The 13,357-nt window shown below is 34.6% G+C and overlaps 2 protein-coding genes across 2 annotated transcripts; one reads left to right on the forward strand and one right to left on the reverse strand.

Annotated features, from left to right (window-relative positions):
* Window positions 1–1,696: 1,696 nt before the first annotated feature.
* Nup107 (nuclear pore complex protein Nup107) lies at window positions 1,697–4,420 on the reverse strand. Its single transcript, XM_023160403.2, has one exon. The coding sequence runs from the start codon at window positions 4,280–4,282 to the stop codon at window positions 1,757–1,759; it is 2,526 nt and encodes an 841-aa protein (XP_023016171.2). The 5' UTR covers window positions 4,283–4,420; the 3' UTR covers window positions 1,697–1,756.
* Window positions 4,421–7,181: 2,761 nt separating this feature from the next.
* Window positions 7,182–9,736, forward strand: LOC111505577 (CAAX prenyl protease 1 homolog). Its single transcript, XM_074177247.1, has 2 exons — window positions 7,182–7,384; window positions 8,111–9,736. Exons 1-2 carry the CDS (start codon window positions 7,292–7,294, stop codon window positions 9,308–9,310), a joined length of 1,293 nt encoding a protein of 430 aa, XP_074033348.1. The 5' UTR covers window positions 7,182–7,291; the 3' UTR covers window positions 9,311–9,736.
* Window positions 9,737–13,357: the final 3,621 nt, after the last annotated feature.

Raw genomic sequence — 13,357 nt, forward strand, 5'->3', positions numbered from 1 at the left:
TTCAAAATTTGTGTACAGTTCAGGACTGTTCTCTTACTTGGGAGAAATCAAACTTTTTTTGAAGTTTTCAAACAACTCAGAATTTCAAAGTATGGGATCTCCAAGTTATGCATATTGGGAAATCCCAACCTTCTCCTGATTCTTTCAATTTTCTTATTACCTCTCCCTTTCTTTTCTCTCATTTTTTAAAATTTTTATTCATTTTTTTTACTATTATTTTTTTTATCTTCACGGCCCAAAATTTTCCAACTTTTTCCCAAGTCAAAAAAGCAGGGGGGATGCCTAATGTGCATTCAAGGGTGAATTCACTGATCGGCTCATTGGAAACAAATTTTGTTATCGTTGGTTTTCAATGAATTTGCATTAAACATTGATGAAAAAACTCACTTCGCTAAAGTGAAATACTCGATTTCAATTGTCAAAATTAATAGTGCTCAATAAATCAATCGAAATATACTTCATTGTATTAAAATTACCTTATTGACAAAGACCACAAAGTAAAAACACAAAAGATACTTAGAAATATAAAACAGAAAACAACAAATTAAAAATTGCTAACTTCACACTGTAAATTTAGTGATTATATGAAATCACACTCACAAAAAACATCTAAATTAAAAAAAAAACACTTTTAACAAATTTCTAATGAACATTTTTGTCATTAAAAAAATATAGAATATGATAATTCGTTCCAGTTTTGCTAGAGGACATCAAAACCATTAAGTATTCAAGGAACACTTTATTGTGAGATTTTCACTAAACGGTTTTATAAAACTGCAACACGTGTTTCGATATAAAATAACTTCTTCAGACGTGTCTATACTAACACATATAGACACGTCTGAAGAAGCTATTGTATAGCTTGTAAAACTGTTTAGTGAAAATCTCACAATAAAGTATTTCTTGAATAAGTTATGGATTTTCATCCGCCGATTCCATGACATATAACCATTAACAGTCCCATCAGCAATGTAACAGAATTATTCCGTCTTCAGCTGGATAAATTCTGAAGAGAAAAATATCTGTTCGAACGAGAATTTGAACTTGATATACAATTTTACTAAAGTAAAATCTCAAACTTATATTCTCATTATTTCCACTAGTATTAACATTATTGATTCTAGTAAAATTATTTCCAACTGATTTTCTGATATCTCCAGTTGCTTACAGTGTGAAAGTTTCCTTCTCTCAATCAATTATTTGCACTTTTTAGTCATTTCAAATTCATGAAAATGAGTGTTTTTGGGAGACTCTCTAGAATGCTGTAGATATAGACTGAAACATTCATAAGAAACTATAAATTGAAGAGTATAATAAAATACCACCTAAAAGAATTGCCTTTACTCTCGAACTAGAGCTAGTTTCAGTAAATTCATCAGATATCAGCTTGAACGATTTTGTAAATTATTATGAGACCTCAACATAATCTAACAAATTGAATTATTGAAAATTGAGACATTGCTAAAATTTTTACCAGTGGACATTATTATATTAAATGCTGTATTTGTAGTTTCTATCTCCTATACTTTGCGGAAATGATTGTAAAATGTACCATTAATATTCAAGGAAGCTAAATATGTTCATTTATTTGCATCGTTTGAGTTAAAGAAGTTAAAGTAAAATAACTTTCTCAAAAGTTGCTTGAATAAAATCTTATCTCTGGGGTTCAAAAAAGATATTTTTCATTATAACAACATTATTAAAAAACATTTTATTACAAATACTCAAGTAAACACAGAAAAAAGAAAAGAACATTTCAAGCAGAAGCTTCAATTCCCCAGGGGTCCTTTCTCGCGTTCAACAATGCCACCGAACTTTCACAGAGTTTTTCTAGGATTTTGGCAAGATCTTCTTTTGAATAAACCTTATAAATTCCGTGTTTTTCTGATGCAATAATATCTGCCAACTGGACACACTCTTCATGTTGTTCAGTTTCATACATGACAGCATACAGAATCAAAACTGTTTCAGGTATACAAACCGATCTTAGAAACTCATCATCCTTGGCACCCACTAACCATCCCTCAGGAAACAGAAGAACATTATAAAGTTTTGTTTTAGCACTTTTTGCTAGATGTGTAGCTGTCAATTTCCACCTCTCCAACTCTGCCTTATATTGAGATTGTCTGTGTTGATGAGCAACTTTCTCTGGAAACTGAGCACTTTCACGCAGGGGTTCAGGCGGGGATGGTTTACATTTGCTATGTTTAAACCAATCATTGAAAGCTTCATGACCATCTAAGTAGGCTTTGTAACTCAAATATTCTTTGATTACTTGATTTTTGGCATCATCAACTTCACCTCCGCTCAGAATTTTTTCCAAAGAGTCTGTAGGAATTTTATTGAAAGCCATGTGTGCTGCATCAATTTTACCAACGGTTAAAAACTTAAATATCAAAGAATTTATTTGTTTCAATGCTTCTAGTAATTGAAGTTCATAAAAAAGAATCCAATCCAAAGCTGATATTTTGTAGTGATCCAACTCTGTCATTTTATTTTGAATATTTCCAGATTGTTCAAGTTCTTGAGATATATTAATAACATTCTCCACAATTTGTTGGGTTATGGCAAGGACATCTAATCCACTCTCCTCGGCAAATATCAAGGAAGATTTCCTCTCCTCGTTGTTTACAATTTTTTCTAAATATTTTGAATACATGTAAACTTGGCTACTACGACTCACTTTACTTACATAGTAAGCCACTAATTGGGTTTCTTGCATTGTCATCAGTCGGTTGATATAAGATTCCAATACTTTTTCAACAACATCTCTGTTATATCCTTGCCCTACCTGATCAAAAAATAAAACAAGATGGGCAAGGAATCTCAAGAACGTTGTTGATAAATCTTCCTTTTCTATCCATTCTTCTATTTTCCCAAGCAATACTGGTATTTCATCCAAGATTATGTATTTCTGAATGATATGGTCAGGTCTTTTAGCCTCATTTCTGACTGTGGCATTCTTAGAGGCCTCCAAACTAGAGAAGACATCATTAAGGGACATCCTTTGAGACCAGTATTCATCAGGTAAATCCAAATATTTGCTAGTTCTTATAACACAATCTCTAACTTCAGATTCTACTCGTACATCAACTAGAGTTTTCATATATGCCCACAAACTATCCTCCCATGATTGACACACAGGAAGAAGACCATTAAGATATCCACAAAACGTCGCTACTGCAGCCCTTTCATATAGATTGAGATAGTCCTGTTTGCAATATTTAATTGCCACATTCTTCCAAATGTCCCTGTTGCTGTTCCCTTCAATATCCTTCACCTCGTTTGAGTCCATTTCTTCATAACCATCATCAACGTCAGAACTAGATTCATTTTCAAACTGGTCTTTTTGATTGGGATCATGGAAAAGTCTCCAGCCTTCTAGCAATGCTGCTTTCCAGGAGTGTCCAGACTGCCTACAGAGTTTGAGGGCCTCCTCAAGTTTTCCACTTCTGATCTCAGAAAAAACTTTCTTGCTCAGTCTCTTGTCATCCTCTGCATCCAAATTGTGCAAAGGCCTTCTTTCGTGGTTTGGTGCATCGGGGTCCATGTTAGTGATCGTCTGTCTAGAACTACCAAAAGCAATGGTCTCCGCTGACTGGAGTTGATGCAGAGTGTTTTCCCATCCCACGGTATTGTCTGAATAAAAGATTACTTCTTCATTTCTCTCTGTTGAGTTGCGTTCCAGCCAGTCAATTATGAGCTGACTTTCCCTAACCAAATTGTCCCATTTGAATAAATTCTGGACGCAGAGTTTTTCTGAGCGACCCAAGTATTGCATCATATGTCCATCACCCATCATATTTTGTGCCAACAATCGGTCTTGATACAAAATGAAGAGAAGTCTCCAAGTATTTCTTTCCTGTTCCAGACTTGTTTCCTCTTCTAGTTGTGAAACAGCTATTTTGGATTTCAAACTTTGTATAACATTAAGAGCATCACCACAACATCGAGACAAATCGGTGACAATTTCCAATATATTATGACCTGAATGGGTCTGCAAAACCTCAAAAAACTCCAAGTAAAGCCTATCGATTGTAGTTTTCCAAGGGGTATTATTCGCTTGCAGTACATTCCCCGTAACAGACTGATCACGAAGAATATTAGACAGTTTTGGGGTGGCTTCTTCCATAAAGGACTTTTTCATTACATGATCTTCAAAGGGTGGGCAAATAACTTCCGCATCTGGGGCTCTTTGGAAACTGCTTTTGAATAATCCTCTACCTGACAAAGACAGAGCATCCTCTAGGAGTCGTACAGATCTTTCAAGATCGTTATCCATTTTATAAATCAAAATCAACTTTTACTGTACTCTTAACCTTATCTTATTTATAAAATCCAAACATAGCTTTAAATTTTTATTTTAACCTAAAATACAACCCCTCAAGCTGTTAGAAAGAGAGCACTGACTACTGACTGACTTATTCTTTAACTTTGACCATAGATTAAAAAGAGATAGATATTGTTTATTAGCCACCGGTATATTTACCGGCAACGTTTCATTCATAAATTCTAGCTGAAAATATGATGGCATAATCAAACAAGTTGCAAGTTATTGAAGGATAATGGAGCACCTATATATTTTTTGGTTTATTCGGTATTGAATTTGCGTGTAATATTAACCGGAAGAACTGGGCGTTAGCTCCCATGCGATTTTTGATGGTTTAAAACGTATTATAGAAAGGTAAAAAATCTCGAAAAGTGGGTTGGTACTCCACGATTTGAATGATTGACAAAAATTGTCACGTTTCGAGGTCTGTTCTTTGCTTTCGCGCAACCAAAACGATCCTTTTTAGATCGGATGATCTCGTGTGATGAAAAATGGATCATGTACGACAACAGGAGACCGTCAGGTCAGTGGTTGGATATCGATGTGCCATCCAGTTACTTCTCAAAGGCGGTGGTCAGCGGCTGGTACGATTCACTATACTCGTAACTTTCTGTAACCGGGCCAAACCATCTCAGCAGCCGGAACTGGTCAACAGAAAAGGTCTGATCCCACTCCATGACAATGCCTGTCCGCACGTTTCACAAATCATCGTCCGAAAATTAAACGAATTGAGCGTCAATCACTTCGATAACTTTCTCACCGGTAGAACCTTCGCCGATCATGACCAGGCAAAAATGGCCTTCATCGATTTCATCGAATCTCGAGCACTAAGTTTTGTCAACAGGTAAGGTAATTAGCCAGTGAGAGTCCTAAAATTTGTTATAAAATTACTATAGAAAATGAAAAATGAGTAGGTATTTCTTGGAGTTTCGGGGTGGCCTTGGTAGTGGACGGACGTGCTGATATCGTCCACCCACAAAGAAGGTACGCGAATGCCATGTGCTATAGTGGGGCTCGTTTTGTGATAGTCTTTTAAAAAGTGAAGAATAAGAGCCCCTTTATTCACGCCGGTATCCAGGCTGGGTGGTTCGGATAACCACGTAAAGGGGTTATCCGAACCACCCACATGTATGTGAATTTAAAAACCCAAAGGTCTTCCGAAGAGGAGGCGACCCAATAAATATATATGTGTAAAACATCAAAAGGTCTCATGAGCAGGAGGCGACAATAAAAAGGCATACTGTTTTTATTATAAAAAAGTTCTACAAAAAAAGGGTGGCAACGTCCAACAAATTTAGAGAGAGAGAGTATGTATCTCTGTTGTTGAAACATTCTCATCATCATATTTTTTCAGCGTTGAATGACTGAAAAACGTTGAACTTGAAGATGTTAATGGCATTTGACAAACATGATAAGCAATATGCATAGAAATACCAAGGTGTAATCATTTGAGCCCGCCTCCCTATAAATATTTTGACGAAAACACTCTATCTACGGCACTCTTGATTCTTCATAAAATAAAGAGATTTAGCGTACTTCTTCATTCTATTCACAGAGGTGCACTACAAGTGCACACTATTGTTAACATTTGAAACGTCATTTATCCATCTATCAACATGTGAACCAAGTTGGGTCGAGACGAGACTTTTTGACAAAATAAAAGCAAATCGGTTCAAACACCAGGGTTTATATGCATCTTTATGATTAGTATTGAAGCCAGTGAAGGGTTACATCAGGGCCGCAAAGACCAAGAAGGTTCCGGGGGTCGACTCAAACAAACGTCTTCCATGGGTCGAGAGCTCGGCGTCGTCTATATGCAACGTGCATTGGACGACGTCGAGCGCTGGTTCCTCGATTGGAAGATCCGAGTGAACCCGAACAAGATCAGGTGATAACCATGGAAGATTGTTATCTTCTCCGGCCAGAAAAGTGAGAATCTCTGGAAGGGAGATTGACTGGCAAGCGCGGGTAAAGTACCTCGGCATTCTAATAGACCGTAGTTCACTTGGAAACCGCACATTATATGCGTTAAATCAAAGATCGAGGGTCGTATAGCTAGTCTGTACCCTCTGATCATCAGAAAATAAAAAATGAGTTTCAAGAACAAAATAATCATCTACAATACGATGTTCAAACCTGTCATCATGTATGCTTCTGGCGTCTGTGAACAAGCGGCGACGTATAATTATCTCCTTTCTGGAGATATTGCAAAATAAGTTGATGAGGATGATCGTGAATGCTCCTTGGTTCGTGCGGAATGAAGCCATCCGCAAAGATTTGCGGCTGCCTTCCATTCGGCAGTCCATTCAGTCGAGGAATCGGCGAGTTTTTGATAGCGCGGAAACTCATGAAAATCCGTTAGTTAGGGAAGCTATAGATTATGCTGTAGACGTCCCCTCACGATACAGAAGGCCCCAACACTCTGTCGAATGAGGCCCTCATGTCCCCCTTCAAAGGACGAATAGATTTTTCATCCATCCCACCCCAGCCAGGTAGGGGTACCCCGTGAAGGGCGGTACTGATGTCTAAGGACTTCATACCGCCAATATCCCCTCAATCATGAACTCATTTGTCCTTCTTCGACAAAAATCAGCCAACTCCCGTAATTCAATTCAAAATGATGTTATATGATAACGTCTTTATTAGCATCTGGTTTTAATCTTTGAATCGTTTCCACCATTTTCCACTTAAAGTTGAGATAATATATGGCTATTACTTAAATTAGTGCGTCTTTGACCATCTTTCTCTTTTTTAGTTGACATTTAGGCGGGAAGAAGTGACTTAATATATTCCATCCTTTTCCAATATTGCTGTGCTCAATATTTTCTTTCAAAAAGCCACTCCGATAGTTGTAACGTCTATGGATTTAAGGACCGAACAAACCTAAATAGGTTAGAATAAGTTGAGAAGTTTTGTTTCTTAAGAGACGCTCTCTGGAGACGCCATAAAACTGTTAACAAAATGATTACTATAGATGAAAATATTGTAAGAAATACAATTTTATTCCTTTTATGGGCCGAATTCTTATGGGAAACATATCTTGCAATAAGACAAGTAAGTAAAAAACAGGGTACTTAGGTGGAAATTTTATATAGAATAAAGAATGATATCTGATTCTTATTCCTCCACGAATGTTCGATAATCAAACTGAATAGAGGAAAGTATCTTCTGTATAATTCAGTATTCATATAGAAGTATTTGTTTCGAAAGAATTTTTTCTTTCGTGTAATTCAATGTTTATATGAAAGTAGCTGTTTCAGGAGGACTTTCTTTCAGTTTATGTCTGAAAGTTACTTCTTTGCATGATCTACACATCCATGTATAGAGTTATTTATTTTCAAATTGATTATTCCTTCCTTTCTTTGGAAGATTCTCTCATCCATTTTTTTGTATCAGATGGAGTAGTAGAAAGCCAAAAACTTTCTTTCCCAAAAAAAAAAAAAATTAATCACTCCTAAAAATATAACCCTTTCAAATCAAAGAAAATAACTTTTGTCTAATTTCTGAATGAGATTTTTATCTGTTATGACCGGTTTCGGTTTATTAAACCATTTTTCAGCGGTTTCGGTTTATTAAACCATTTTTCAACGGTTTCGGTTTATTGAACCATTTTCAAATAAAATTGTTTCAAGTAAACTTGTTTAATAAACCGAAACCGGTCCTAACAAATGAAAATTTTTGTAGAAATTAGACAAAAGTTATATTCTATATTCCATATAAATTTCTACAAAATGAATAGGCCAATAATCGAGCAAGTTGGAAATTTCTTTCAATTTTTAGTTCAGCAAAGCAAAGAATACAAATGAACTTCCTCCAGTTCTGAAGAATGTGATGACCAAGGAAGATTTTGAGAAATCAAGGCAATATTCCCTTGCAAAATTGAGATTTGGATTTGTAAAAGATGCTCAGAACATATTGGTGACTTCTGCTGTTATATATTATGGTGTTTTAGCACACATTTGGAACTATTCATATTCAATCAACCCTGTACCTGGGGAAGTTGGTACCAGCTGTATATGGTTATTTTTAGTATCTCTTGCTTCAACAATTGTTGATCTTCCTTTGACGATTTACTATACATTTGTATTGGAAGACAAATTTGGGTTCAACAAACAGACAGCGGGATTTTTTGCTTGGGACAAAATAAAGGCATTTCTTGTCAGTCAATTTATAACTATTATGATATCATCATTGGTGATTGTCATAATCAAAAGTGGAGGACCGTATTTTTTCATCTGGCTGTGGCTAGTGGTATGCATTATATCTATGATACTACTGACAATATATCCTGCTGTTATTGCCCCACTGTTTGATAAGTATACACCATTACCAGAAGGAGAACTACGTACTGAAATTGAAAATTTAGCTTCTCAACTGAAATTTCCTCTAACACAGTTGTATGTAGTAGAAGGATCAAAACGATCTTCTCATAGTAATGCTTACTTCTATGGGCTGTTCAAGTCAAAACGCATTGTCCTATTCGACACACTCTTGGCAAAAGATGATGGTAGCGGGTGTCAAAATGATGAAATCTTAGCAGTTTTGTCTCATGAATTAGGACATTGGAGTCACAATCATATAATCAAAAATCTCATATTGATGCAAGTGAATTTATTCTTACTATTTGCTGGATTTTCTGTAATGTTTAAATATCCTCCCCTGTACCGAGCTCTAGGTTTCTATACCGTTCAACCTGTGTTAGTAGGTCTTTTTGTGGTGCTACAATATGTTATGATGCCTTATAACACTTTACTCACTTTTCTTATGATTTGTTTGTCCCGAAAGTTTGAATTTCAAGCTGACGATTTTGCTGTGAATTTAGGAAAAGCAAAACCCCTGGAAAGAGCTCTGCTACAGTTGAATAAGGATAACTTAGGTTTTCCAATCAATGATGATATGTATTCAGCTTGGCATCATTCCCATCCACCATTGCTGGAAAGAATTTCAGTATTGCAAGAAAGTGCTAGGAAGTTGAACTGATGTAAGACTGTTCCTATTATAATTTCATTATTTTTATTAAATTTACAAAAAAATGTATTTGTTAGGACTATATTCAATCATTATTTTGACTTATGAAATCAACCTATTTGTATATCGCACATGATGAAAATGTAGAAATATACAATTTTGAAAAAACTTTTATTTTTCATTGATATGATCTCCATAGGTCCCAGAATGAAGGACATCAAACGTCCAACATTTATTATAAGAAACTCTAGTACTCTGTGGCCCAGCCCAAATATTCAATATTGTAGTATTCTTTTTCAGACATGTAAAGAACATAATGACTAGTAAATCTAAAAGGTACTGTTCAGTGAGCCAGTCTGGTAACTATGTGTGAGAGAATGTGTCTATGAACAGGTCCCCAAGATTCAAAACTAGCAAAAAAATTATACTCATAGTCTCTAAATAAATCTGCAAATGTATGTATTTGTAATAAACACTTTGACAATGGTGAGTTTTACCTTTAATTTCATTTACTACTTTTAGTTTAACATAAAATATTAACTAAAATATATATTATAGGTTTATTCAGATTTAATTAGCGGATTGCGCTCTGCTCTGTGGTATTGAATCTCATAATCACTCTCTGCTAGTTCTGGAACAGTTCTAATTTGAAAATAGGATAATTTGATAAAAGCCATGACCGAAATTTGAATTGAGTAGAGTGGATAATTGTTTGTGGTTACATTACAGAGAAATAACGTTTCATGATCTCGATGGCAACTTACAAAAAGTTTCAAAGTTATAAAAATAATTAAATTCACGTAAAAGTGTCACTTTTTTTCAAAACACGAACTAAAGTGAAAGTCAGATGAAATGAACTTTCTCAGACACAGGTTCTTGTTCAGTCTTATTGTTCCAGACTGCATCTAGACAATTTGAATACTACACAATTAGATACTGTTTAAAAAACAACTTGAAAAGAAAATGTCTCCAAAGTTCCACATATAAGAAAAGAAATAATATTTTGATGGAACTCGAATGATTTTTCAATCCTTTTACAATAAAGAAAAGGAATGAAGTAAAACTAGAAACATCCAGAAAAAATTAGAAGCAAGGGAAAACAAAATTCTGATAAAAAGTATCTTAAAATTTTAGCATCTAACAGAAACCAAAGTAGATTAATCACAAATGTGTTCTTAAACTTTCAAATGACAATTTATAAATGTAATTGGTAATTATACAATTTGTATAAGAAATGCTAAATTTCAATTTTGTATGATACTTTTTTAATACTTTGTCATAGTACCTAAAAAAAATCAAGCCTAGAGATATATTGTTTTAATATTCAAAAGTTACTAACAGTGGCTATATATTTTCTGTTACTTAGTCCAATCTCACATTTCGCTTCTCATCGTCCTAACATCCACCTTGAAGGTATTTCTCATTTGCGTTATGGATGAGACCATCAGAAATGTCATTTTACATACACTTATGCAAGTCCGCACAAAATGACACATTGATTCGGCAGCTATCACATGAGTTACCTATTTCTCAAAATTCTGGCATTATGAGCGCTCCCACGATATCCAACAAAGACATCTCAGTTGAAGGAAACTGTTCTCTTTGTGTTGGAAATAAATTTGTAGAACTGTATTTGTCATTTTTCAAGATTATTAACTTGCAGCGTTGGAGAAACCGTCATCAAAGGATTTCAGAAATTGAAAATTTATTATTTTACTCAGGAAGCTTCAAAGTAGAAATATCGATTGTTTCAAATATGATTAATGAAATTAAAAGGTAGATATGTACATATTTGCAATATTCTTCAATTAGCGGATGTTTTCGCGAATTAAAAAAAAACCTTTATTTCAGATATTTACTTGAATAAGTACCTACATAGACGAAAAGGAATGTTAAATGAGTTAGTTGACTTGAATAGAAAACCTTATAATAAAACACAAAAAAGTACCAAAATTTGTAGTAAACAAGAAGGAAATCAGAAAACAGTTGTGTTCTACGTTTTCAAAACAATTTTATTGGTTAAAGTGGGCAATGGGAAAGCAGAGAGTGGAACTACATCTCATTTCAACGTTTTCAATTTCTAAAGTTCGTTACGAAACATCTGCCGAAGGAAAAAGACGAGAATTGTAGATGTGGGTACACTTTTTAACGATCTAATCGAGAAAAATTATATCTAGCTCTACTTGATAGAACACAAATTGTAAGAACAACAATAGGGTTATATCAGAAGCACCACAGGGATCACATCTCGGCCTATTATTATTATTTAATTTGTATGCTAATGACTTATAAAACGTAATATAATACTGTGGTTTTCTGTCATTTGCAAATAGTCTTAAACTCTACAAGGTTATTTAATTCTGATGACTGCAGAAAACTTCAGATGTGTCTTGATTCGACTGGTGTAATAACAATGGAATGGCTTTGAATATGAAAAAATGTTATTGCATGGTATGCTGAGGCTCATAGCCTCGTTGTTACCTTTGATAGATCTCTTACCTTCATTCCTTATTGTGAATTCTATAATTAGTAGTAGTAGTTTTATTAGTAGGAATTCTTTTGACCTGAATATAAATTTGTTGAAAACAGTATATCTTGCCTATGTTAGATCGATTCTAGACTATACATCATCTCTATGGTCTCCTTGTTATTCTGTACATGTAAGAAAAATTTCACCCAGAATCAATTTTTACACACACACACAAATTGGGATTTGTATGGAGTACCTACTCACGAATATACTACAATATTAACTATTTCAAATCTTGTCACTTTGGTGAAACAGGACTTTAAAAAGTTATTTCTGCATAAAATATTGTCAGGCGATCTAAACTGTACAGATATGTTATACCATACGTTTTTGACGATCTGTATATGCTTTTTTAATGTTTTCCTGGGAGCTTCCTAAGTTCCCTGCAAGATGCTTTGAACGTATTTTGACGTTTCTAGGATTATCTTAGCATTTCCTGGCTCCTGAAAGTGTGGTTGGCTCAACATCCATTCCAACTCGTCACCATACTTGTTTATTGCAACAGCATGTGACGCTGTTGATAAAACTATAAGAAGCTTGCTGTCAAGGAAGTAAAATTATCTTCAGCAGATCACTCTCCAGAATTAACCCAAAATTTTTGTTGTCTTCTTGTAGCAAATTTACTCTCTATTCACATGTTTAATTCACGTCAAGTTATTGTTTTATCATCCATTATCAAATGAAATGAAAATAAGATTCTTCTGGATATTGATGTTCTTATGCTCGAATTGTAAGCTCTGTTTTAACATTTCCCATTTAGCTGTCACGTACTTGTCAAGCTGCAGCATAAGGCATGTTTAAACCTACAAGAGTTTGTTATCAATGTGAACCCATCCTTATTTATGTCATGGTGGCTTTAAGTTCAGACGTTCTCAGACCTAAGTCATATGCTCCAAATTATTTAATAAATTGATTTATGTAGCCATTACTTATTGTAATTTGGGAATAAAGTTCGATAGTAATTTTCATGTGACAGTTTTCAACAACTCATTCCATAACAACAGACGAAATATAAAATATATATAACAAATGAAGGAGTCCCGGATTAAAGGAGATCATCATAAAAAGTGAGAAATAAAACTTTCTATGTTTTTTCCACTTTTATTTGTAACTATCGTTACTGAATTAGTTTGAAAATGTCCATATAGGACGAAACTGCGCGAAAATGTGTTTGTCGTTAACCAACCCTATATGAACGACAATCTTCTCAGGAGTCTAAACTTGTGCGACCTAGGGATCAACGAAGTCTTGCCTGTTAACTTGCAATTTCTAACACGGATGATACGATACGCAGTGAACACTGATCGTTCGAGAGTTGGGTTCCAACTGACGTTGAATAAATGATTAGAACGAACCACTCGCCCTAATCGACCTAAAAAGTATTAATCCATCTCAGATGTTCAATCTTCCATTTTCAGCTAAGCACAATACATGTCTATCTATAATTTCTGGTCGAAATTCAATTGAAGTTTATTTTGTAACACAACCAATAAACTCTTACGGTCCTATCCTTCATGTCATGTCATTTT

This window comes from Leptinotarsa decemlineata, unplaced genomic scaffold, assembly GCF_025532065.1.
Source record: "Leptinotarsa decemlineata unplaced genomic scaffold, Ldec_3_MD MMD2_tig00002974_RagTag_RagTag, whole genome shotgun sequence".
NCBI classification, from domain to species: Eukaryota; Metazoa; Arthropoda; class Insecta; order Coleoptera; family Chrysomelidae; genus Leptinotarsa; species Leptinotarsa decemlineata.

Coding starts and splice junctions, on each gene's coding strand:
- Nup107 (XM_023160403.2), bottom strand. CDS start 4,282: ATGGATAACGATCTTGAAAGATCTGTACGACTCCTAGAGGATGCTCTG.
- LOC111505577 (XM_074177247.1), top strand. CDS start 7,292: ATGATTACTATAGATGAAAATATTGTAAGAAATACAATTTTATTCCTT. Junction 7,385..8,110: donor CATATCTTGCAATAAGACAA/GTAAGTAAAAAA, acceptor TTCAATTTTTAG/TTCAGCAAAGCAAAGAATAC.